This window comes from Neoarius graeffei, chromosome 2 (genome assembly GCF_027579695.1).
Source record: "Neoarius graeffei isolate fNeoGra1 chromosome 2, fNeoGra1.pri, whole genome shotgun sequence".
Classification (NCBI taxonomy): Eukaryota; Metazoa; Chordata; class Actinopteri; order Siluriformes; family Ariidae; genus Neoarius; species Neoarius graeffei.
Window position 1 is genome coordinate 38,861,131 of NC_083570.1, and position 24,615 is coordinate 38,885,745.

Sequence of the window (24,615 nt, forward strand, 5' to 3'; positions counted from 1 at the left end):
AAATAGTGAAAATGACAAAAAACATGATTTAAAAAAAGTTACAGGTTTCACCCATCACTTGAAAGCCGGTTATCCCAGCCAAATTCAGACCATGTAACGCAGCATTCTATTTTTTTCTTATTCGTTTTATTTATCAACTTGGATTTGTGGAGTAATATATAGTACATAAACAGGGGCGGCACGGTGGTGTAGTGGTTAGCGCTGTCGCCTCACAGCAAGAAGGTCCGGGTTCGAGCCCCGTGGCCGGCGAGGGCCTTTCTGTGCGGAGTTTGCATGTTCTCCCTGTGTCCGCGTGGGTTTCCTCCGGGTGCTCCGGTTTCCCCCACAGTCCAAAGACATGCAGGTTAGGTTAACTGGTGACTCTAAATTGACCGTGAGTGTGAATGGTTGTCTGTGTCTATGTGTCAGCCCTGCGACGACCTGGCAACTTGTCCAGGGTGTACCCCGCCTTTCGCCCGTAGTCAGCTGGGATAGGCTCCAGCTTGCCTGCGACCCTGTAGAACAGGATAAAGCAGCTACAGATAATGAGATGAGATAAACACGCTAAAATACACTTTAATACAATCTTAATTTTTTGTCCAGATATTCCCAAATAGTAGCATTTAAATTTTATGTTAACATTAACATTAGGAGATGAGTGAATGCAATACACCATGCATTTTATATAATTTTCAACAATGTTAGCATCAATGATCTACTTGAGCAACTTTATTTACAACCCTAATTCCAAAAAAGTTGGGATGCTGTGTAAACTGTAAATAAAAACAGAATGCGATAATTTACAAATCATGGAAACCCTATATTTCATTGAAAATAGTACAAAGACAACATTTCAAATGTTGAAATTGAGAAATTTTATTGTTTTCTGAAAATTAAATGCTCATTTTAAATTTGATGTCAGCAACATGTTTCAAAAAAAGTTCGGACAAGGGCATGTTTACCACTGTGTTGCATCACCTCTACTTTTAACAACACACTGTAAATGTTTGGGAACTGAGGAGAGCAACTTCTGTAGTTTTGAAAGAGAAATGTTGTCCTGTTCTTGCCTGATATACAATTTCAGTTGCTCAACAATTTGGGGTCTCCTTTGTTGTATTTTGCACTTCATAATGCGCCAAATGTTTTAAATGGGAGACAGGTCTGGAATGCAGGCAGGCCAGTTTAGCACCCAGACTCTTATTATGAAGCCAAGCAATTTTAATATGTACAGAAAATGGTTTGGCATTGTCTTACTGAAAGAAGGAAGACCTTCCCTGAAAAAGATTTTGTCTGGATGGCAGTATATTGCGGCGGCACGGTGGTGTAGTGGTTAGCACTGTCACCTCACAGCAAGAAGGTCCTGGGTTCGAGCCCAGCGGCTGGCGAGGGCCTTTCTGTTGTGGAGTTTGCATGTTCTCCCTGTGTCTGCGTGGGTTTCCTCCGGGTGCTCCGGTTTCCCCCACAGTCCAAAGACATGCAGGTTAGGCTAATCAGTGGCTCTAAATTGACCATAGGTGTGAGTGTGAATGGTTGTTTGTCTCTGTGTCAGCCCTGTGATAACCTGGCGACTTGCCCAGGGTGTACCCCACCTCTCGCCCATAGTCAGCCGGGATAAGCTCCAGCTTGCCTGTGACCCTGTAGAACAGGATAATGGATGGATGGATGGCAGTATATTGCTTTGAAACGTGTATATATCATTCAGCATTAATGATGTCTTCCCAAATGTACAAGCTACCCATGTCATGTGCATTAATGCACCCTTATACCATCACAGATGCTGGCTTTTGAACTGTACTCTGATAACAAGCCGGATGGTCCCTCTCCTCTCTAAACTGGAGGACATGGTGTCCATGATTTCTAAAAATAATTTCTACTTTTGATTCATCAGACCTCGGGACAATTTTCCACTTCGCCTCAGTCCATCTTAAAAGAGCTCGGGCCCAGAGAAGGTGTTGGTGTTTCTGGATATTGTTTATGGATATGGTTTTAACTTGCATTTGTGGATGCAGTAATGAACTGTTTTCACAGACGATGGTTTTCTGACGTGTTCCTGAGCCCATACAGTGATTTCCACTACAGACACGTATCTGCTTTTAACGCAGTGTCGCCTGAGGGCCTGAAGATCACAGGCATCCAATGTCAGTTTTCAGCCTTGTCTCTTGCATACAGAGATTTCTCCAGATTCTCTGCATCTTTTAATGATATTATGTACCATAGATGATGTGATTCACAAATTATTTGCAATTTTACATTGAGGAACATTATTCTTAAATTGTTGCACTGTTTGCCCACGCAGTCTTTCACAGAGCGGTGAACCCCTCCCCATCTTTACTTCTGAGAGACTCCACCTCTCTGGGATGCTCTTTTCATACCCAATCATGTTACTGACCTGCTGCCAATTAACCAAATTCAGCTGTTTTTTTTTTTTTAAAGATTACACAAGTCTTTTGTTTCCCCTGTCCCAACTTATCTGAAATGTGTTGCTGACCTCAAATTCAAAATGAGCATATATTTAAAAAAAAAAAAAACAAGAAATTTTCTCAGTTTCTACATTTGGTGTTGTCTTTGTACTATTTTCAATGAAATATGGGGTTTCCATGATTTGCAAATCTTCACATTCTGTTTTTATTTATGTCTTACACAGTGTCCCAACTTTTTTTGGAATTGGGGTTGTAACAATTACACCTACATGAGGTTTTGTCTATGAGGGAAATTATTTAAATCTCATTAAAAACACAATTAAAATGCTGAACACTCTGATGGGATTCACACACTCCTCATTGGTGTGGTAAAACTTACCCTACATTCACACTAAATGAGTGGCGTTTTGGGGAGAGGAGAAGGGCGGGATATGTGCATACAGCTGCCATCTTTGGGATTATGAACTTTTCCCATTGATTTCTGTTCAGGATTCTTTAAGTAGTTTGTCTCCTTCATTATAATGTCTCTGAGTAAACTAACTGTATCCTTTCTAATTTTGGGAAGAACTGAAATCTAAGGACTAAAACGATGAAAGTGCTGAATTTAATAACTTCCGGTCCAATGGATTTTTTTCAAGAGACATTTAACGGTGCTGGAGACAGCAGACGTGGTTCTCATTGAACACAGAAAAGGTAATCCTACATGGTCACTCATCCTCCACTGGGTCATTTTAAGTTCACATTTTTAACTTGACCAAGCTAAACAGTGCACAACCACTAGGCCAAATCAATTAAACATGTTTTAAAACTGTTGGTCACTCAACGAGGACTTTATGAAGATTAATATTTGTTGAACTTTTTTCAGTTGCTCCTGTTAGGGGTCGCCACAGCAGATCATCATGATCCATGTATTTGAGTTGGCATAGATGCCCTTCCTGACACAACCCTCCCCAAATGATCCAGGCTTGGGACTGGCACCAAGCATGCACTGGCTTGTGCAACCTCAGTGGCTGGGTATTTTACCTAACCTGTATGCTTTTGGACTGTGGGAGCTAACCAGAGAACTCAGAGGAAACCCACACAAGGGGTGTTCACACGGCAACTTTTACTCCGGTGTAGCACCGGGGCTGCCCCGGTAGAGCGTTCACACGGTGCAAAGTTATACCGGTGTAGCCCCTGAAAGCTGCTTAAACCGGTGCAAATCTAACCCTGCTCGGGAGGTGGTTTAAGAAATTTACTCCAGAGTAAATGCTAGTTTGTGGGGCAGCACTGATATAAAATGGGACGTCTGAACGCTACAGGGGTAGACTCGCTACGCATGAGGAGAGTTGATTTACATACGGGCATTGCATAATTTGCATCCTGGTATTTTACGCTTCCAAAATGGCGAATATCAACAACAACAGAACTGCGTGTCTTCATCCACGTTGTTTTCCCAGCGCTTGGTGATGCCATGACAACCGGGAAAAGGAAGTACATTTTCACGCATGTGCATATTTCATTTCCGCATTATTACTATCATATAGCACGGTGGCAAAAACTGCCGTGTGAACGCAAGTGGGGCTGCACCGGTGCTAACACGCTTCTCTCTAGTAAGCAGGTTTGTGACGTGTGAACGCTCCACAAAATTTACACCGGTGTAAGATATATCGCAACAAAATACATCGGTGCAGCATCGATGCAAATATGTGCCGTGTGAACACCCCTACAGACACGGGGGCAGAACATGCAAACTCCACACTGAAAGGTGTGAGGTTCGAACCTGAAACCTTCTTGCTGTGAGGTGACAGTGCTAACCACTGCACCAGTGGTTAGAACACCTTTTGATGGATTTTATCATTTGTTGAATGGTTCATGTATATGGTTCGGTCACACTTGCCCTATGGACAAGCCACCACTCTATTTTGCTACATATTTAAGACCTTTACCATTTTTAATGTCTCTCATAATTAACGAGAAGTCAACTAAATGGAGCATTTATAATCAGTCATGCATTTCTCTTTTAGATTAAGTTAATGGTGCACTAATTTTTAAGGATTTAAAAAAAAAACACCAATGTAAAATATATTTCAGTGTCATATTATTTTAAACCTCAGTACGCTTGCGGGATGAATATGAATGGCTTATCTGTAGAGCGCTTTTAACAGTGGACAATGTCCCAAAGCAGCTTCACAGAAATGTACAAATCTTTTCATATACTGTATGTGTGTGACAAAGTGAGCTGTACACTGTAAAAAATTTTACGGGCGGGTGTTGATTGAACATAGATTTTACATATCATTTGACTCAGAAATGTAATTTTCACTTACAACCAACTAAACCAGGTCGGCCTAATACACTTTCTCTCATTGTGATATCATGTTGAGCTATCAAGAATTTTAACATCCAAATATCAAAGATATCCTTGTTGATAGAACTAGCTGCAACCTGTTGCAACGCTGCATGTTGGTATCCTTGTTGGTAGAACCAATGACGCATATATACACGTGCTGTATCACTGTAAAAAAAAAAGTGACCATCTCAACTTAAATTTTCTAGGCAACATGATGCAAGAGAATTTTGTGTTGAGATGGTCAACACCAAAAGGTAAGTTGGCTGAACTCAAATTTAAACTCAGAAATCCTTGTTAGGTCAACAGCAATTGAGACAGGTTGAGTAAACTAGAATTTTCTAGGCAACATGATGCAAGAGAATTTTGAGTTGAGATGGTCAACAACAAATAGTACGTTGGTTGAACTCAAATTTCAACTCAGAAATCCTTGTTGACTTAAGAAGGATTTTCGTGTTTAAATTTGAGTTCAACCAACTTACCTTTTGTTGTTGACCATCTCAACACAAAATTCTCTTGCATCATGTTGCCTAGAAAATTTAAGTTGAGATGGTCACTTTTTTTTTACAGTGTAACACATTTACAGAAAATGCGATCTTTAATTTGGATAAAATCAAAACAATCAAATAAAAATCACTTATATTCAGTATGGTTTAAGTAAAAACATGCCCTGTGTTCGAAATCACTCACTACATAGTGGACTATACAGTGAGGACGCTATTTTGTAGTGCTGTCCGAACGTATAGTGAGGATTATTACACCCTATATAGTGCACTCAAAGTATCCCACAATGCATTGTAAAAAGTAGTGTACAACCGATGGTCACTAACCAAGCAATATATCCCATCATGCATTGCGGTCGCACTGAAAGAAATCAAATCAAAAGCCTCAAATCTGATTTAATAAAAGGCAGTGGCAAAGAAGAAAGTATTCAGTCTTGATTTAAAAGAACTAAAAGATGCAGCAGACACAAAGTACTTTGTATTGATTAATGTGGGAAATGCGCTCAGTAGAATATGGATTTATCACAAAAATACATGCATGTTTTTATTATTTTGAAAACCCACCAGCCGACTGATCTGGCACGTTTTAATTGTGCGACAGTAATGACGTAAATAATGGCGTGACGGACAGAGTAGTGTCCGAAAGTAGTTTTTTTTTTTTTCCATTTTACCAAAGGAGCTCACTATATAGTAATTCCCTAGATAGTGAGTAGGGAGTAGTGAACGAGTGAGTGGTTTTGGACACAGGGATGGAAATATAGGTCTCTGTCTCACACACAAACACACTTGTGAATGCATGGTTCCTACTTGAATATCCATCCATTATCTCTAGCCACTTATCCTGTACAGGGTCGCAGGCAAGCTGGAGCCTATCCCAGCTGACTACGGGCGAAAGGCGGGGTACACCCTGGACAAGTCGCCAGGTCATCACAGGGCTGACACATAGACACAGACAACCATTCACACCTACGCTCAATTTAGAGTCACCAGTTAACCTAGCCTGCATGTCTTTGGACTGTGGGGGAAACCAGAGCACCCGGAGGAAACCCACGCGGACACGGGGAGAACATGCAAACTCCACACAGAAAGGCCCTCGCCGGCCACGGGGCTCGAACCCAGAACCTTCTTGCTGTGAGGCGACAGCGCTAACCACTACACCACCGTGCCACCCCCTACTTGAATATGATTAAATATGCATTTATACATTTTATCTAGGTTAAAAAAAAATGTTAGCAAAACAGGAATGCAATTAGCCTGTCTAGCAAAGTGGGACAGAAGCTGTGCTTTTGTTCTATAAAGATAAGCTACAGAATAATGATCGACTTACCCGGTATATCTGTGGTGCCTGGCTGCTTTCTCCTATTGGGAAACACATTAATGGCTTTTATCAACTCTGTTCAGTCACTGATAAAGAGACTTCAATTCAGTATGACCTCACATTCATCATCCAAGACATTTAAAGGAAGAAGAGTTGATTACAAACACAATAAACTGATGAGAACATGAACGCCTAGTATTAGAAACCTAGTCTCCATTTAAACTGGTACAGTAGTAAATAAGATCAGTTTGGTGTAGTAACTGGAAGAAAAAAAAAAGAAGAAACCTTTATTTGTCACATGCACACTTCAAGCACAGTGAAATTCATCCTCTGCATTTAACCCATCTGAAGCAGTGAACACACGCACACACTCAGAGCAGTCGGCAGCCACACACAGAGCCTGGGGAGCAGTCAGGGGTTAGGTACCTTGCTCAAGGGCACTTCAGCCCAAGGCCGACCCACGTTAACCTAACTGCATGTCTTTGGACTGTGGGGGAAACCGGAGCATCCGTAGGAAACCCACGCAGACACGGGGAGAACATGCAAACTCCACACAGAAAGGCCCTCGCCGGCCACTGGGTTCGAACCCAGAACCTTCTTGCTGTGAGGCGACCGTGCTAACCACCGTGCCACCCTTAACACTTAGGTTAATCTGGTCTGTTCATGAATTCATCTCATCTCATCTCATTATCTGTAGCCGCTTTATCCTGTTCTACAGGGTTGCAGGCAAGCTGGAGCCTATCCCAGCTGACTACGGGTGAAAGGCGGGGTACACCCTGGACAAGTCGCCAGGTCATCACAGGGCTTCATGAATTCATTCAAGGTTGAAATACTTCAACCAAAAACGCTAATATTACTTATGATGAATTCAAGCTAGGTGGATTGGCTACTCTATGGGGATTGGCCCCTGTGTGTGAAGGAGTGTGTTCCTCCCCCGAGTGCAGTGTTCCCAGGGCTGGCTGCAGATCTACAGAGACCATGATCAAGATGACCAAGAGACCAGTTACTGAAGATCAGGAAATGAAACAATACAAACTAATAGGTGTAGGAGTATAACCCTCAGGCTTCCACACGATCTGATACAGCTTTAATTCTAGCTATCTAATGGTACTACAGAATCTGTTATGATATAATATGATCGATTTAGTAGCCTTCGATCAATATGTGACCAAACATAGCTCAGAATCTGCGGTAGGTCTACTGTTAGTTTACAAATGTTGACGATGATGATGATAGATCAAGACTATTTTAAATATCAGAGTTATGGGCAAATCATCCTGTGAGCATATTTACACATCAGTTTAAAATGTTTTTTTTTCCTTCCCCACACCAGTTTTCTGTCCTTTTTCAATAACAATCTATGTGCAAGCTAGTAATGGCCAGTTAATATTACATAATTAGTATAAATCAAGTGTACTGACTGGTTGAGAGCTTCAAACTATTTCTCAATCATCACCTTGAGTGACTCGGCAAAATGGCGGCCGATCACTTTGTCACCGTAAGTGAGGAAGAATTGCAAATGATGAAAGAAAATGCTGTTCCTAAAAGCACTAAAGATGCTACGAAGTTTGGTATAAAACTGTTCAAAGGTAAGGTGGAATTGTGATTTATTTTATCCATTTCAAAACAAAGTATTTTACAGTGGTGCTTGAAAGTTTGTGAACCCTTTAGAATTTTCTAGATTTCTGCATAAATATGACCTAAAGCATCTTTAGATTTTCACACAAGTCCTAAAAGTAGATAAAGAGAACCCAGTTAAACAAATGAGACAAAAATATTATACTTGGTCATTTATTTATTGAGGAAAATGATCCAATATTACATATCTGTGAGTGGCAAAAGTATGTGAACCTTTGCTTTCAGTATCTGGTGTGACCCCCTTGTGCAGCAATAACTGCAACTAAACGTTTCCGGTAACTGTTGATCAGTCCTGCACACCGGCTTGGAGGAATTTTAGCCCATTCCTCCGTACAGAACAGCTTCAACTCTGGGATGTTGGTGGATTTCATCACATGAACTACTCGCTTCAGGTCCTTCCACAACATTTCGATTGGATTAAGGTCAGGACTTTGACTTGGCCATTCCAAAACATTAACTTTATTCTTCTTTAACCATTCTTTGGTAGAATGATTTGTGTGCTTAGGGTCGTTGTCTTGCTGCATGACCCACCTTCTCTTGAGATTCAGCTCATGGACAGATGTCCTGACATTTTCCTTTAGAATTCGCTGGTATAATTCAAAATTCATTGTTCCATCAATGATGGCAAGCCGTCCTGGCCCAGATGCAGCCAAACAGGCCCAAACCATGATACTACCACCACCATGTTTCACAGATGGGATAAGGTTCTTATGCTGGAATGCAGTGTTTTCCTTTCTCCAAACATAATGCTTTTCATTTAAATCAAAAAATTCTATATTGGTCTCATCGTCCACAAAACCTTTTTCCAATAGCCTTCTGACTTGTCCACGTGATCTTTAGCAAACTGCAGATGAGCAGCAATGTTCTTTTTGGAGAGCAGTGGCTTTCTCCTTACAACCCTGCCATGCACACCATTGTTGTTCAGTGTTCTCCTGATGATGGACTCATGAACATTAACATTAGCCAGTGTGAGAGAGGCCTTCAGTTGCTTACAATTTACGCTGGGGTCTTTTGTGACCTCGCTGACTATTACACGCCTTGCTCTTGGAGTGATCTTTGTTGGTCGCCATTTTCTACATTTAGAATTACTCAACCGGTACTTCCGCTAGCACCAACAAGCCATTCCGAATGTCTGAGCATGTGCAATTGTGATTTTCCTGCACACCGAGCGGGAAATAACAGCACATGTACGGTAGCGTAACAATAGACAGGTCAAGAGGTCAAGATGTCGGCACCACCGAAGAAAAAACTCAAAACATCTAAAACTGGAGGTCGCTTTCTTCCCGAATGGACAGAAACAATCAATGGAATAATTATCGCTTCCAAAATGGGTGCTGAGTATGTCAACTGCACAATTTGTTGTAGAGACGTGAAAGTGTTTGCCTCTGGAATTTACGACGTGAGGGAACACATGAAATCTCAAATGCATGTGAAGAATGCAAACCAGAAAAAGAGACAGCCGTCAATTAATTTCTTCACGCAAAAGCCAACAAAGGTTGTATCTGACATGAGGTATTAGGTAAGATCTAATACATTTTTATTATGCATGAAATATTACTATGGATTTGGTATGGAAATTATGGATTTCTTTACCAGGGAGTACAGGTGAGAGCCGTAAGGGGTTGACATGTACGAGTTAATTTCAGAAGGTGAGCACCCTTCCCAGGACGGACGGAAATCGCCACGACATAATCCCCTTCAGGCCTTTTGGCCAGTGGGGGATAAAAAGTGAGACATAAATAAATAAATGCACAGTATAGAATCTAGAACATGTATAAAACCTTGATGAAATTGCCAAAGTACAAGTTTGTTAATAATCAAGGGCATAACTCTGGTAAAATTTGCCCAAATTAAATGAAAGTTCAATACGGGTATAACTGTCATATAACAAAGCCTTCTGCCAAGTTTGGTAAAATTCCTCCACAAATTGTGAGAGGAGTTGATTTCAGAAGGTGAGCACCCTTCCCCGGATGGACGGAAGGAAGGAAATCGCCACGACATAATCCCCCTTCAGGCCTTTCAGCCAGCAGGGGATAAAAAGTGAGACAAACAAATAAATAAATACATAAAAATTAAATACGCGGCACGATGGTGTAGTGGTTAGCGCTGTTGCCTCACAGCAAGAAGGTTCCGGGTTCGAGCCCCGTGGCCGGCGAGGGCCTTTCTGTGCGGAGTTTGCATGTTCTCCCCGTGTCCGCGTGGGTTTCCTCCGGGTGCTCCGGTTTCCCCCACAGTCCAAAGACATGCAGGTTAGGTTAACTGGTGACTCTAAATTGACCGTAGGTGTGAATGTGAGTGTGAATGGTTGTCTGTGTCTATGTGTCAGCCCTGTGATGACCTGGCGACTTGTCCAGGGTGTACCCCGCCTTTCACCCGTAGTCAGCTGGGATAGGATCCAGCTTGCCTGCAACCCTGTAGAACAGGATAAAGCGGCTACAGATAATGAGATGATATGGTACAGTATAGATATGGCAAATAGAAAATAGATATGGTAAATAAAAAATAGATATGGTACAGTATAGAATCTATAACATACATAAAACTAATGAAACACTTATTAATAATGGAGAATGGATGAGGGAGAAAATGAGGGTGCGTGTGTGATGAAAAGGACGTAAGGGTCATAAACCCAATTGATGGGCTGATCAGGTTGATAAAACACGTCACCTTTCATCTCACACGCAAGCAGTGTGTCAAACTGAGGCCCTTTTTGACTGCCAGCCCCGGGGGGGTGACTGTCAACTACGAGGCTAAAATTCATTGCTTCAAACACCAGCAACTACCTAGTAATGCATCTTTTTTGTCAGTTCCATTACAGATCCTTGTCTGACAGGAAACAATCTGTAAATAATCTGCACCGAGAGAGAGAGAGAGAGAGAGAGAGAGAGAGAGATGAGGAGCCGGCTTCCCATTTGTATCATTCTTACAGAACACAGAGGCACTCCTAAAAAAAAAAAAAGCAAGCCTACACACACTGAAGATGTGTGTATGTGAGATTTCACTGCAGTCCTTTTCTAAAACATTCACAAAAAGATACATCAGTTCTGTACAAAAAAAAAAAAGAGAGATTTAGCCAATTTATCAGCACCGTAGCGAACACAATCCAGCTCATTCATGACAGTACTGCACTTTCTGGCCCTTTTTTCAGTTTAGTCATAGTACATACAAGAGGCGTTTTTCTTTTTACTACATCTAATATATCTAATATATGCACGCACACACACACACACACACACACACACACACCATAATGTTGTACAATGGGATGTAGAGGCACTCATGTGTCAAGCCTGCATTGCGAGAGAGGTACCGTGCCTCATGATGGGGGGTTGTGTGATGGGGTTTAGAGGGAACTGATTGGTTGGGTCACTAAACCAAGCTGGTGAGAGTGAAAGAGAGAAAAGGAAAGAAAGAATGTCAATCGATGAGAAAACAGCTTTGGCGTTCATCATAGACTCGGGGTTGGGAGACGTTGAGACGCGATTTCTGACACCAGCCATCATCATGAGGAAGAAGGAGACCTTTGAGCGTAGATAAAGGCAGATCTTTCTCTTACAAGATAAAATACATCAAGCGTCTGTTCTTTAGCAAGCAGCCAGCATCATGGACACTGCAACACTTGCATGACTTCATCTGACTGATCTACCGTCACGGACGGGGATCTTATAGGATGAAGCTAATAATGTGTGTTTCATTCAATATTCAATCAGCTCCTGAAGGAAAAGAGAAAAGGAACTGCATGACCATTAAACAAGCATTAGGGCTTTTTTTAATATTAAAACACTAGGGGAAAAAGAGAAGGGATGAAAAACAAAGCAGCTGATGACTCTGGGGGAAAAAAAAAAGGACGAAGCTCATTAAGGTTTCCATGCCAGCTGGGACAAATGTTCTTTCTGGTGCAGAATAGCTTGAGGTGCAAACGTGACAGTGAGTCCAGTAGAAGCAATGAGAACAGAAGAGGAAATAAACAAGGGTTTGCATCGACTAAGTATGCAGATAAACTATTTACACTCACCAGCCACTTTATTAAGAACATCCATCCACCTGCTGTTTTATGATATTCTCTAATCAGCCGATCCCTTGCCGGCAGCACGATGCATCAAATCATGCAGATACAAATCAAGAGCTTCAGTTAATGTTCACTTCAAACATCAGAATGGGAAACATTGTCATCTCAAAGTGTGACTTTCTTTCACTGTGGCACTGTGGGTGTTGGTTTGAGCCAGATGGACTGGTTTGAGTGTTTCAGAAACTGCTGATCTCCTGGGGTCTTCACACACAAGTCTCTAGAGTTTACACAGAATGGCGCCAAAAACAAAAAAACACTGAGTGAGTGAGTGAGTGAGTGAGAGTTCTGTGGGTGGAAACAAACACCTTGTTGATAAGAGGAAAATGGCCAGATTGGTTTGAGCTGCCAGGAAATTTATATATAGTAACTCATAGCAACTCTTTACAACCGTGGTGAGCAGAAAAGCATCTCAGCATGCAACAGCAGAAGACCACACTGGGTTCCACTCCTGCCAGCCAAGAACAGGAATCTTAGAATCAAGAACAAGTTCATATTAAAGTGTGCATTAGTACATTAAAGCAGGGATTGTCTTTAAAAAAAAAAAACATAACCGCTAATGATTTTAATGATAAGCATAATTAAAAATGAAATTTTGTGGACATTGTGTAACGAACAATTACCTCATCTCATTATCTCTAGCCGCTTTATCCTGTTCTACAGGGTCGCAGGCAAGCTGGAGCCTATCCCAGCTGACTATGGGCGAAAGGCGGGGTACACCCTGGACAAGTCGCCAGGTCATCACAGGGCTGACACATAGACACAGACAACCATTCACACCTACGGTCAATTTAGAGTCACCAGTTAACCTAACCTGCATGTCTTTGGACTGTGGGGGAAACCGGAGCACCCGGAGGAAACCCACGCGGACACGGGGAGAACATGCAAACTCCACACAGAAAAGCCCCCGCCGGCCCCGGGGCTCGAACCCAGGACCTTCTTGCTGTGAGGCGACAGCGCTAACCACTACACCACCGTGCCGCCCACCATATATAGTATTATTTATTAAACTTAAATTCTGGGGGAAAATGTTTAAGGATTTTTTTTTTTTCAAAATGGCCAGATGGGGAGAGTTGGGACAGTTCATCATATTATAGCTTTTTTTTCTTTGTGGTTTACAAAGATAAAAAAAAAATTGTTAAAAATGTCGAAGTGTACCTGCATGAGGATTAAACTTATTTCATTCCTTCTTGAGAATGGAACTGGTTTGTCGAATCAGGTTTTGGGTAAACTGACATTTTTCGATCGTTGTACCAGCATTGTGTGTTCATACAGTTCATATGTTACAAGCTTTGATAATAAATAAAAATTAAACTTGTAGGATTAAGCTAGGTATTTTATTTTTGTCCCAAGTCTCCCCACTATGTCCCATGTCTCCCAGTAAAACATAATGACAGAAAAAGTGAAGCCTGAAGGCCAGTATATGTGACGAGCTGAGAAACTAATGTTGTGGTAAGAGGGTATAGTAAATACTCGCTCATGCAATTTGAATGTGACGCTACCTGCAAAGAATTTCACACCAATCTACAAAAGCTGAAAACTTGTCCCAAGTCTCCCTGCTCTCCCCCTATTACTATAGTGCCTGCAACAACAACAGTCCCTTGGAACAATATGCATTAAAATTAAACATAAGATCCTACACACAGCCAATACCAGTCAAACCAAGATGTCCATATAACTATTATTCATGCTACAGTGGTGCTTGAAAGTTTGTGAACCCTTTAGAATTTTCCATATTTCTGCATAAATATGACCTAAAACATCATCAGCTCTTCACACGAAGTCCTAAAAGTAGATAAAGAGAACCCAGTTAAACAAATGAGACAAAAATATTATACTTGGTCATTTATTTATTGAGGAAAATGATCCAATATTACATATCTGTGAGTGGCAAAAGTATGTGAACCTTTGCTTTCAGTATCTGGTGTGACCCCCTTGTGCAGCAATAACTGCAACTAAATGTTTCCGGTAACTGTTGATCAATTTTAGCCCATTCCTCCGTACAGAACAGCTTCAACTCTGGGATGTTGGTGGGTTTCCTCACATGAACTGCTCGCTTCAGGTCCTTCCACAGCATTTCGATTGGATTAAGGTCAGGACTTTGACTTGGCCATTCCAAAACATTAACTTTATTCTTCTTTAACCATTCTTTGGTAGAACGACTTGTGTGCTTAGGGTCGTTGTCTTGCTGCATGACCCACCTTCTCTTGAGATTCAGTTCATGGACAGATATCCTGACAATTTGCTGGTATAATTCAGAATTCATTGTTCCATCAATGATGGCAAGTCGTCCTGGCCCAGATGCAGCAAAACAGGCCCAAACCATGATACTACCACCACCATGTTTCACAAATGGGATAAGGTTCTTATGCTGGAATGCAGTGTTTTCCTTTCTCCAAACATAACGCTTCTCATTTAAAACAAAAAGTTCTATTTTGGTCTCATCCATCCACAAAGCATTTTTCCAAAAGCTTTCTGGCTTGTCCACGTGATCTTTAGCAAACTGCAAACAAGCAGCAATGTTCTTTTTGGAAAGCAGTGGCTTTCTCCTTGCAACCCTGCCGTGCATACCATTGTTGTTCAGTGTTCTCATGAACATTAGCCAACGTGAGAGAGGCCTTCAGTTGCTTAGAAGTTACCCTGGGGTCCTTTGTGACCTCGTCGACTATTACACGCCTTGCTCTTGGAGTGATCTTTGTTGGTCGACCACTCCTGGGGAGGGTAACAATGGTCTTGAATTTCCTCCATTTGTACACAATCTGTCTGACTGGATTGGTGGAGTCCAAACTCTTTAGAGATGGTTTTGTAACCTTTTCCAGCCTGATGAGCATCAACAACACTTTTTCTGAGGTCCTCAGAAATCTCCTTTGTTCGTGCCATGATACACTTCCACAAACATGTGTTGTGAAGATCAGACTTTGATAGATCCCTGTTCTTTAAATAAAACAGGGTGCCCACTCACACCTGATTGTCATCCCATTGAAGCACAACTTTATTCATAACACACCTGTGAAATTCCTCTCTGCATTTAATCCATCTGAAGCAGTGAACACACACATGCACACAAACACGAGCAATGAGCACACATACATACATACCCAGTGAAGTGGGCAGCCATGCTAACAGCGCCCAGGGAGCAGTTGGGAGTTAGGTGCCCTGCTCAAGGGCACATCAGCCCAAGGCTGTCCCATATTAACCTAACCGCATGTCTTTGGGCTGTGGGGGAAACTGGAGCACCCAGAGGAAACCCATGCAGACATGGGGAGAACATGCTCCACACAGACTGGCCCCTGGGCTCGAACCCAGAACCTTGTTGCTGTGAGGCAACTGTGCTAACCACTTACACCACCATGCTGCCCTTAATTGATGTTTTAATTTATTGAAAACACCTGATTCTAATTTCACCTTCAAATTAACTGCTAATCCTAGAGGTTCACATACTTTTGCCACTCACAGATATGTAATATTAGATCATTTTCCTCAATAAATAAATTACCAAGTATAATATTTTTGCCTCATTTGTTTTAACTGGGAGGGCGGCACGGTGGTGTAGTGGTTAGCACTCTTGTTGTCTCACAACAAGAAGGTCCTGGGTTCGAGCCCAGTGGCTGACGAAGCCCTTTCTGTGTGGAGTTTGTATGTTGTCTGCGTGGGTTTCCTCCAGTTTCCCCCAAAGGCATGCAGGTTAGGCTAATTGGTGGCTCTAAATTGATCGGGAGTGTGAATGGTTGTCTGTGTCTTTGTGTCAGCCTGGCAACTTGTCCAAGGTGTACCCTGCCTCTTGCCCATAGTTAGCTGGGATAGGCCCCAGCTTGCCTGTGACCCTGTAGGACAGGATAAGTGGCTACAGATGATGGATGGATGTTTAACTGGGTTCTCTTTATCTACCTTTAGGACTTGTGTGAAAAGCTGATGTTTTAGGTCATATATATGCAGAAATATAGAAAATTCTAAAGGGTTCACAAACTTTCAAGCACCACTGTATAAGGACTCTCTCTCAACACACAGACTTTGTGAAGTATAAACTCTGTACCTTCTGTCTGACATTACCAAGCCTTGACTGCTGGTTTGCTACTCTGGTTTTCGACTTTGTTTTCTGTTTTCCTGACCACACACTGCCTAATCTATGATCTGTGCCTTGCATGACCATTGCCTGATTTTTGACTCTGCCTTTGTCTCATGTTTTGGCACTGTTTGCCAGAATGCTTTTCAGTAAACTCTTTCAGCACTTACATCTGTCTATCACCCATTAACATGGCAGTCTAACGTTAGTTAATACTACTAATAATAGTAATACAGGTGTTGTAGTCGAGTCACTAAACCTCGAGTCCGAGTCCAGTCTCAAGTCCCCAGTGTTCAAGTCCGAGTCAAAAATTTCGAGTCGAGGCCGAGTCGAGTCCAAGAACAAGACTCCAACCGCACCATTTGACGGTGGCTGTTTTAGCGCCATTAACATTAGTTTGTTCCTGAACAAGTAAATGTTCATTCTCGTTATCAGAGAGTGCGAAGTATTTTGTCAGAGATGGTTGGGAGATGGATGTAAGTGCAGAAGGTGTGTTTATTAATACTAGTGAAGCCAGGTAAACAATCCAGAACGGCAGGCAAAATCGTAAAACAGTGAAATGGGCAATAGGTCAAGTGAGGCACAAACAGACTCGACAGAATCAAAGACGAGAAACAGGAATCAAGAAACCCATCCATCCATCATTATCTGTAGCCACTTATCCTGTTCTACAGGGTTGTAGGCAAGCTGGAGCCTATCCCAGCTGACTATGGGTAAGAGGTGGGGTACACCCTGAACAAGTCGCCAGGCTGACACATAGAGACAAACAACCATTCACACCTACAGTCAATTTAGAGTCACCAGTTAACCTAACCTGCATGTCTTTGGACTGTGGGGGAAACCAGAGCACCCAGAGGAAACCCACACGGACAACATACAAACTCCACACAGAAAGGCCCTTGCTGGCCACTGGGCTCGAACCCAGGACCTTCTTGCTGTGAGGCAACAGTGCTAACCACTACACCACTGTGCCAGCCAGATCAGGAAACCAAACAAGGAAATAAGGCTCGGTAATGCATCAGCAATGCAACTCAAGTGTGTTTTCACAGTTTTTAGATAGGCGCACTGATTGCGCCTTAATCCTGTGCAGGTGCGAGTCGTTTACGGCGTGCAAGCGAGAGTCTATCTGATGCACGTGCCAAGGTGCTTAGGTGTGACACTCTTGCACAAAATTAGTACAAAATTAATGTGGACATAAATATATTATGCCAAATTATTATGGCATATTACAAAAAGAAAAAATCTGAGTCCTCGTCTCCAAATTACGAGTCCAAATGCAGTTAATGCACGAGTTTGAGTCACCAGTGCTCAAGTCCAAGTTGAGTCATGAGTCCTTAAAATTAGGGCACGAGTCAGACTCGAGTACTACAAGCCTGAGTAATACTCATAGCGTTAATCAATAATTAATATTAGTCTGGGATATTAATGTTACATTAGATCTAGTCTATGTTAATACTAACGTTAATGTTAGTGAATAGATTTTTTTTAATATAGATCTATATCTAGAGTCCAGATGTACTGGTCCTGACTTTTACTTAAATTTGTTTAATCTGGGGGCGTCATGGCTCAGGTGGCTAAGGCGCCATACCATAAATCCGGGGACCTGAGGTCATTTCCTAATCCCTCCCCATCTCCCACTCATGTCCTGTCTCTACACTGTCCTATCCAATAAAGGTGGAAAAAAGCCCAAAAAATATTTAAAAAGAAAAAAAATTGTTTAATCTATAACTTCTAGATCTATTTATGTTTTGCCAAACAGAGATGCTCGGTTCTGTGAGCCCCAGTTCTTTTTTTCTTTCATGCCCTTGTAGGCATCACTGCTTTTCAAATGTACCTTGCTGCACTGACTTGTTATTGTAATCAGACAAAATGGTTGATGGAGCATGTCTATGACCCCACGCTAATAGTGTGTTGCGATTGGTCAACATGTGTTACTTTTATTGCAAGTCAGCAACACTCGCTAGGGCACACTTTCTTTCTGTGGTGGAACATCTGTGCCAGGTGTTTGGAAAGTTCTGGAAAATTTTGAGGAAGGTGCATATAAATTTGGGCATGGTGCTGGTATTTGAGGGAAGGGTGCATGTTCTGGCCAAATAAAGCAGCTGGAACACTGTATACTTACGATGGAATATTAGGGTCACCGCAGGTTAAAAAAACACAACACAGAACTGAGGCAGGGGTCATAGTCTGATAAAAAATCAACTCAGAAATCCTGAGGTTAAGTCGTACATTTAGAAGAAAAAACTCAAATATTCTTCAAGACTCTGCAGTCTATCTTCATCTCAATAACAAAGAACACTTGCTTCAGGACTGCAATGTATGCATTCTAGCCAGAGAAGACCGGTGGTTTGAAAGAGGAGTAAAAGAAGCCATTTTTGTCAACCTGGAACGACCATCACTGAACAGAGGAGGTGGTCTGAGACGCCACTTATCAGCCACCTACAATGCAGTCCATGGGACACTTCCCCAGAAAACTGAATACACATCCACACCAAGACTGAGCTGACTTCAAGGACTCACCCTAACTCTAGGCTGCTAACACAGTTCACACCCGGCCTCCAGTGACCCTAACAACCTACAGGATGACTGAAAGGGTCAATGACCCACGTGACCTCAACGACTCTCCTTAGGTTTGCTTTTGGTTCACTAGAGGATAAATACCTGGATAAATACCTATTTATGTTTTGCCAAACAGAGATGCTCGGTTCTGTGAGCCCCAGTTCTTTTTTTCTTTCATGCCCTTGTAGGCATCATTGCTTTTCAAATGTACCTTGCTGCACTGACTTGTTATTGTAATCAGACAAAATGGTTGATGGAGCATGTCTATGACCCCACGCTAATAGTGTGTTGCGATTGGTCAACATGTGTTACTTTTATTGCAAGTCAGCAACACTCGCTAGGGCACACTTTCTTTCTGTGGCGGAACGTCTGTGCCAGGTGTTTGGAAAGTTCTGGAAAATTTTGAGGAAGGTGCATATAAATTTGGGCATGGTGCTGGTATTTGAGGGAAGGGTGCATGTTCTGGCCAAATAAAGCAGCTGGAACACTGTATACTTACGATGGAATATTAGGGTCACCGCAGGTTAAAAAAAACACAACACAGAACTGAGGCAGGGGTCATAGTCTGACAAAAAATCAACTCAGAAATCCTGAGGTTAAGTCGTACATTTAGAAGAAAAAACTCAAATATTCTTCAAGACTCTGCAGTCTATCTTCATCTCAATAACAAAGAACACTTGCTTCAGGACTGCAATGTATGCATTCTAGCCAGAGAAGACCGGTGGTTTGAAAGAGGAGTAAAATAAGCCATTTTTGTCAACCTGGAACGACCATCACTGAACAGAGGAGGTGGTCTGAGACACCACTTATCAGCCACCTACAATGCAGTCCTTGGGACACTTCCCCAGAAAACTGAATACACATCCACGCCAAGACTGAGCTGACTTCAAGGACTCACCCTAACTCTAGGCTGCTAACACAGTTCACACCCGGCCTCCAGTGACCCTAACAACCTACAGGATGACTGAAAGGGTCAATGACCCACGTGACCTCAACGACTCTCCTTAGGTTTGCTTTTGGTTCACTAGAGGATAAATACCTGGAACTCCCCACTAGTCAGACCTTTAGCAACATGTCTGTGAAGGATCTCAGTCATCAAGGTCATAGTAAACCGTAGGTACTAAAGAAGGCAACTGGACTTGCTTGAAATCCTTGAAGACGTTTCACCTCTCATCTGAAAGGCTTCTTCAGTTCTGTCTGACTAGTGGGGAGTTCCAGATCCTCTAGTGGACCAAAAGCAAAGCTAAAGAGAGTCATTGAGGTCACATGGGTTATTGACCCTCTCAGTCATCCTGTAAGTGTTAGGGTCACTGGAGGCCGGGTGTGAATGGTGTTCGCAGCCTAGAAGGTTGTTAGGGTCATCTGTGTGTCGTTGGCTCTCTCTCTCTACCATCATGTGAGTCATTGAAGTCAGCTGAGTCTTGGTGTGGATGTGTATTCAGTTTTCTGGGGAGTGTGCCAAGGACTGCACTGACCATCACTGAACAGAGGACGTGGTCTGAGACGCCACTTATCAGCCACCCACAATGCAGTCCTTGGCACACTTCCCAGAAAACTGAATACATATCCACACCAAGACTCAGCTGACTTCAATGACTCACATGATGGCAGAGACAGTCAACGACCCACAGATCACCCTAATGGCCCTTGAGGCTGCTAACACCATTTACACCCAGCCTCCAGTGACCCCAACACCTACAGGATGACTCAACAACCCATGTGACCTCAACAACTCTCCTTAGGGTTGCTTTTAGTCCACTAGAAGATAAATACCTGGAACTCCCCACGAGTCAGACAGAACTGAAGAAGCCTTTTGGATGAGAGGTGAAACAACTTTAAGAATTTCAAGCAAGTCCAGTTGCCTTCTTTAGCGCCTACGGTTTATGATGACCTGGATGTCTGAGAACATTCACAGACAATATTCTCCAAGATTATAAAGTCATAAATTTGTGAGAAAAACCTCAGAAATTCCAGGATTATAAAGTCACAAATTTACAAGAAAAAAAAAAAATCACGCTTGTTCAGCTTCCCGGCTGCACTGCATTCTGAGAAATGTAGTTAAAAATCTCATTGCTCTTTATTCTTTTATACTGCGTGCTCGAGGAGGAAAGACGATATTTCCTATAACTCTCGACTCAGCCGTGGCTTCTGGTGTGTGATGACGTTGATCCAACCTTGCAAAGTGAAGTGATGTGGTTCCTTGGAAAAAAAATAAAAACAGTATTTTTCCAAGCATTTGTCTTGCAAGTTTGTGACTTTTTAATCTTGAATTTCTGCATTTTAGTCTTGCAAATGCATGACTTTATAATCTCGAAGAATATCCAATTTCAGGGTTTCCCCAGGTTTGACCACCATAAATTTAAGACTTTTTTAAGACCTTTTTAAGACCACTTAAATGAGAATTAAGACCTACATCGCACCCATTATGCGGTCGTAGAACACCAGATCAAATTCCCAATAATGACAAATGTTTCAAGTAAAAATACTTTTATTATAAAAGTTATATACTTAAGTCATTATGTGCATTGCTTGTCGAATCTTCACATTCAAGACAAAAAAACAAGTCTAAACTTGGAAGAAAGGAGCACAACGTAGGGTCCAAGTCATGTCCTTAAAGGTACACAAAAATGCAATAGGCATACCAACACATTAATGCCAAAGGTGTGCACTCACCAGTCAAAAAGCCAAACTTAGGGCCTAACTCGAGGCCCTTCAACGTCGCTTCAAGAACCTCCCTCACCCAATCACGATATCTTTCATCTGAAAGCCACTGCTGATTAAAACGACACTTACCCATGCTGTGATTCGTGGAGTCTCCTCTCCACCACGGACTCCGACGATTGCGCCAGCGCGATAATGTATCAATATTGTTTCTTTCTTTGCACATACTCCAAGAAATTCACTGATGTTACGCAAAACCCATGTTTTCACATTGTAGAATAGTATGAGTAAATTTAAGACCTTTGTTTAAAAAATTAAGACTTGGGCAAAGCAATTTAAGACTTTTTAAGGCCTTAATTTTGGAATATTAAATTTAAGACTTTTTAAAGACTTTTAAGACCCCGCGGCTACCATGAATTTGTTTCTCATAAACGTATGACTTTGAGCTTGAAAATTCTGAGTTTTTTTCTCAGAATATTATGCCCATTTCCATTTCCCCTTTTTTTTTAAACCTACAATGACCCTAATATGCTGTCATACATCATCTTTAAAGTAAAGCTGTGTGTAAATGTTTTTGTGTAAGCCACAAACCAAACTAAACATTTTCACTTTAAAAAACAAAGCGCAGATTAGCTTTGCACATTTAGAAGAAGCAGCCGTTATTTATCACATGTACACTCAAGCACAGTGAAATTCATCCTCTGCATTTAATCCATCTGAAGCAGCAAACACATGCAAGTGAGCAATGAGCACACACACATACCCAGAGCAGTGGGCCGCTATGCTACAGCACCCAAGGAGCAGTTGGGGGTTAGGTGCCTTGCTCAAGAGCACTTTAGCCATGATACAGAGGGAAGGAAAAGTGCTATTCATTCACTCAACTCCCCTCATATTTTCCATGTTGGTCTCAGGAATCAAACCAGCAACCTTTTGGGTCCAAGGCTGCTTCTCTAACCTTCAGGCCATGGTTATTTTCACAAACACCAGTCATCTCTAAATTACCAGGAGCGTTCGTGGCACAGCCGATCTGCATCTCGTGACACCCACAAGAAGCCACAAAAGGTAAAGCTTCCAAAGAGAACAATAAGCAATGAAGTGCACTGCAGTCATCCTCTGCTTCAAAAGAAGCACAGAGAGGTGCATCGAAAAGCATTTAGACAAATCAGAACTCTTTTAGAATAACATAGCCAGTCAGACAAAACAAAAATAGAGCTCTTTGGCAATAATTTAGTTTTTTAAATATCATATTTTTATTTATGTTTATGAATATCGTGTATTGGTTTGGTCATATTTATTAGTGTAAAGTCAGAAGACGTTGGTGTGTAAATTTATCATGAATATATGCACTCGAAGTATATTAAATAACAAAAACAAAAGTGCCCGGATAATTACTGAATTCATTGTATGAAACTTTTATTCTTGTAACACTCTGTACAAACCTGACAGGACGACAAGAACGTCACGTAATCATACTTTCAGTCATTAAAGCTAGACAGCCTTTCGATTTCATAAAATCGGTGAAATTTAGTTCCCTTTGAAATTTGGTCATTGTGATTTATGTTTATTTCTGTAATATTTTTAAAGGAAAAAAAAAACAAAAAAAAAACATGCCATTCCGTGGCTGGGAAGTTATTTCATTTGAGGTGATTCCCGAGCAAATAATGTGCATGAAATTGCTTGCTTTGCGCAGTCAAGCAGACCGAGGAAGTCCGTGTGCACATGCACAGGTTTACCTTGACCGTGCACTGACAGTTCCATCATTCTGTCGCTAAACAAACAGCTGATCACACCGAGGTGCTCGCTGACCTCCGATACGGTATTTATTAGTTTGGTCCTGCGTTTCCTTTCCTTCGTATATAACATAACGTCTTTTCTTCTCGCTTTCCGTTACTGTAGTCGGTCTTTCACGTTTCATTTGCACACTCGTGTCCTCCATTTTTCTCTCCTGTTTCAAATTTATATCCCACAATGCCTTGCGCAAACAGGGAAAGCCCACCACGTGATGCATGACGTAGTATCTTGTACTGCGTCATGGTGAAGCAGGAAAAAGTAGTGGAGAATTTAGGGCCATGTGGCCCGAAATTCATTAACTGTTCTATTAAAACAAACTAATAAAATTGGAAGTCTGTGATTCGAATTCAGTAGCTTTTGATCCACTAAACAAAAATAATTGGGTGTCGGGGAAAATTCTTTTTATGACCTAAACTTGAAAAATCTGAAAGGCAGTCTATCTTTAATACTTGGGCCACCCTAAAAAACAGCAGATTGGTACATCAGTGGTGTTATTGCTACTCCATAATCAAGCAGAGTTAATCAGATCATATTAAAACATGTAATGATTTTAGGTCAAGGACAAACATTACTTAATTTCTTTTTGAAAATGACTTAAATATCTCTTAAATGTGACTGAGAACAGCCTCTGGCCCAGTGAGCAGAACTTATACAGGACATATCTGCTCAGATTTGCTGCCCTCTTCTGTTATGCAAGACATTTACGCTTGAGCTACTGGATATTCCATGCATAAAGTACACATATGCACATAGAATTATCCACAGTATTATTACGCGCATACTCACTCACCTGTAGGTTGATTTTGGGCTTTTAGATGCTCTGGGTGTGGCAGACTGTAAACTCCAATGTTTCCATTTGAAAACGCTGCAGCTAGCAGTCCCAGTCGAGGCACGTGTGGGGCCTGGAGGAAAATAGTGGGTAGAATCCAGGTTTATTTCTCTCATGAATCCTGGAATGAAGACCAGTATGCGATATTTTGCATTATTCTATCCACATTCACTGCATATCGTGTGCTCTGATTGGCTACTCTACTACTAGGATATCAGCTCATATACCATGAGTAGAGAAAAACAAAATGGCGGCGCGTATTGCTGAACCAACCGAGGACGAAATAAAAACTCTGTAGCATTTTTCACAAATTGCTCCTGTCATTTCGACTTTTTGTTTACCTTCTTCATCTTTAGGCATTAAAATTTACTGAATTTTTTTAGACTGGTTCAAAAGGCCAAAGAAGTTTGAAAATTACGTAACTGAAATGTCCAAGGAAGACTTAAATAAATGTCTAAA

General features: G+C 41.7%; 1 protein-coding gene across 2 annotated transcripts in view; it reads right to left on the reverse strand.

The window, feature by feature from the left end:
- Window positions 1-24,615, reverse strand: part of gtf3c2 (general transcription factor IIIC, polypeptide 2, beta) — a 93,239-nt gene that overhangs the window by 24,299 nt on the left and 44,325 nt on the right. For both annotated transcript variants that reach the window (XM_060914182.1, XM_060914181.1), the window contains exons 10-11: window positions 24,118-24,229; window positions 6,559-6,590 (exon numbers count right to left, since the gene is read on the reverse strand). In XM_060914182.1, coding sequence (XP_060770165.1) covers window positions 6,559-6,590; window positions 24,118-24,229 — 144 coding nt within the window. The remainder of the gene's footprint in view (window positions 1-6,558; window positions 6,591-24,117; window positions 24,230-24,615) is intronic.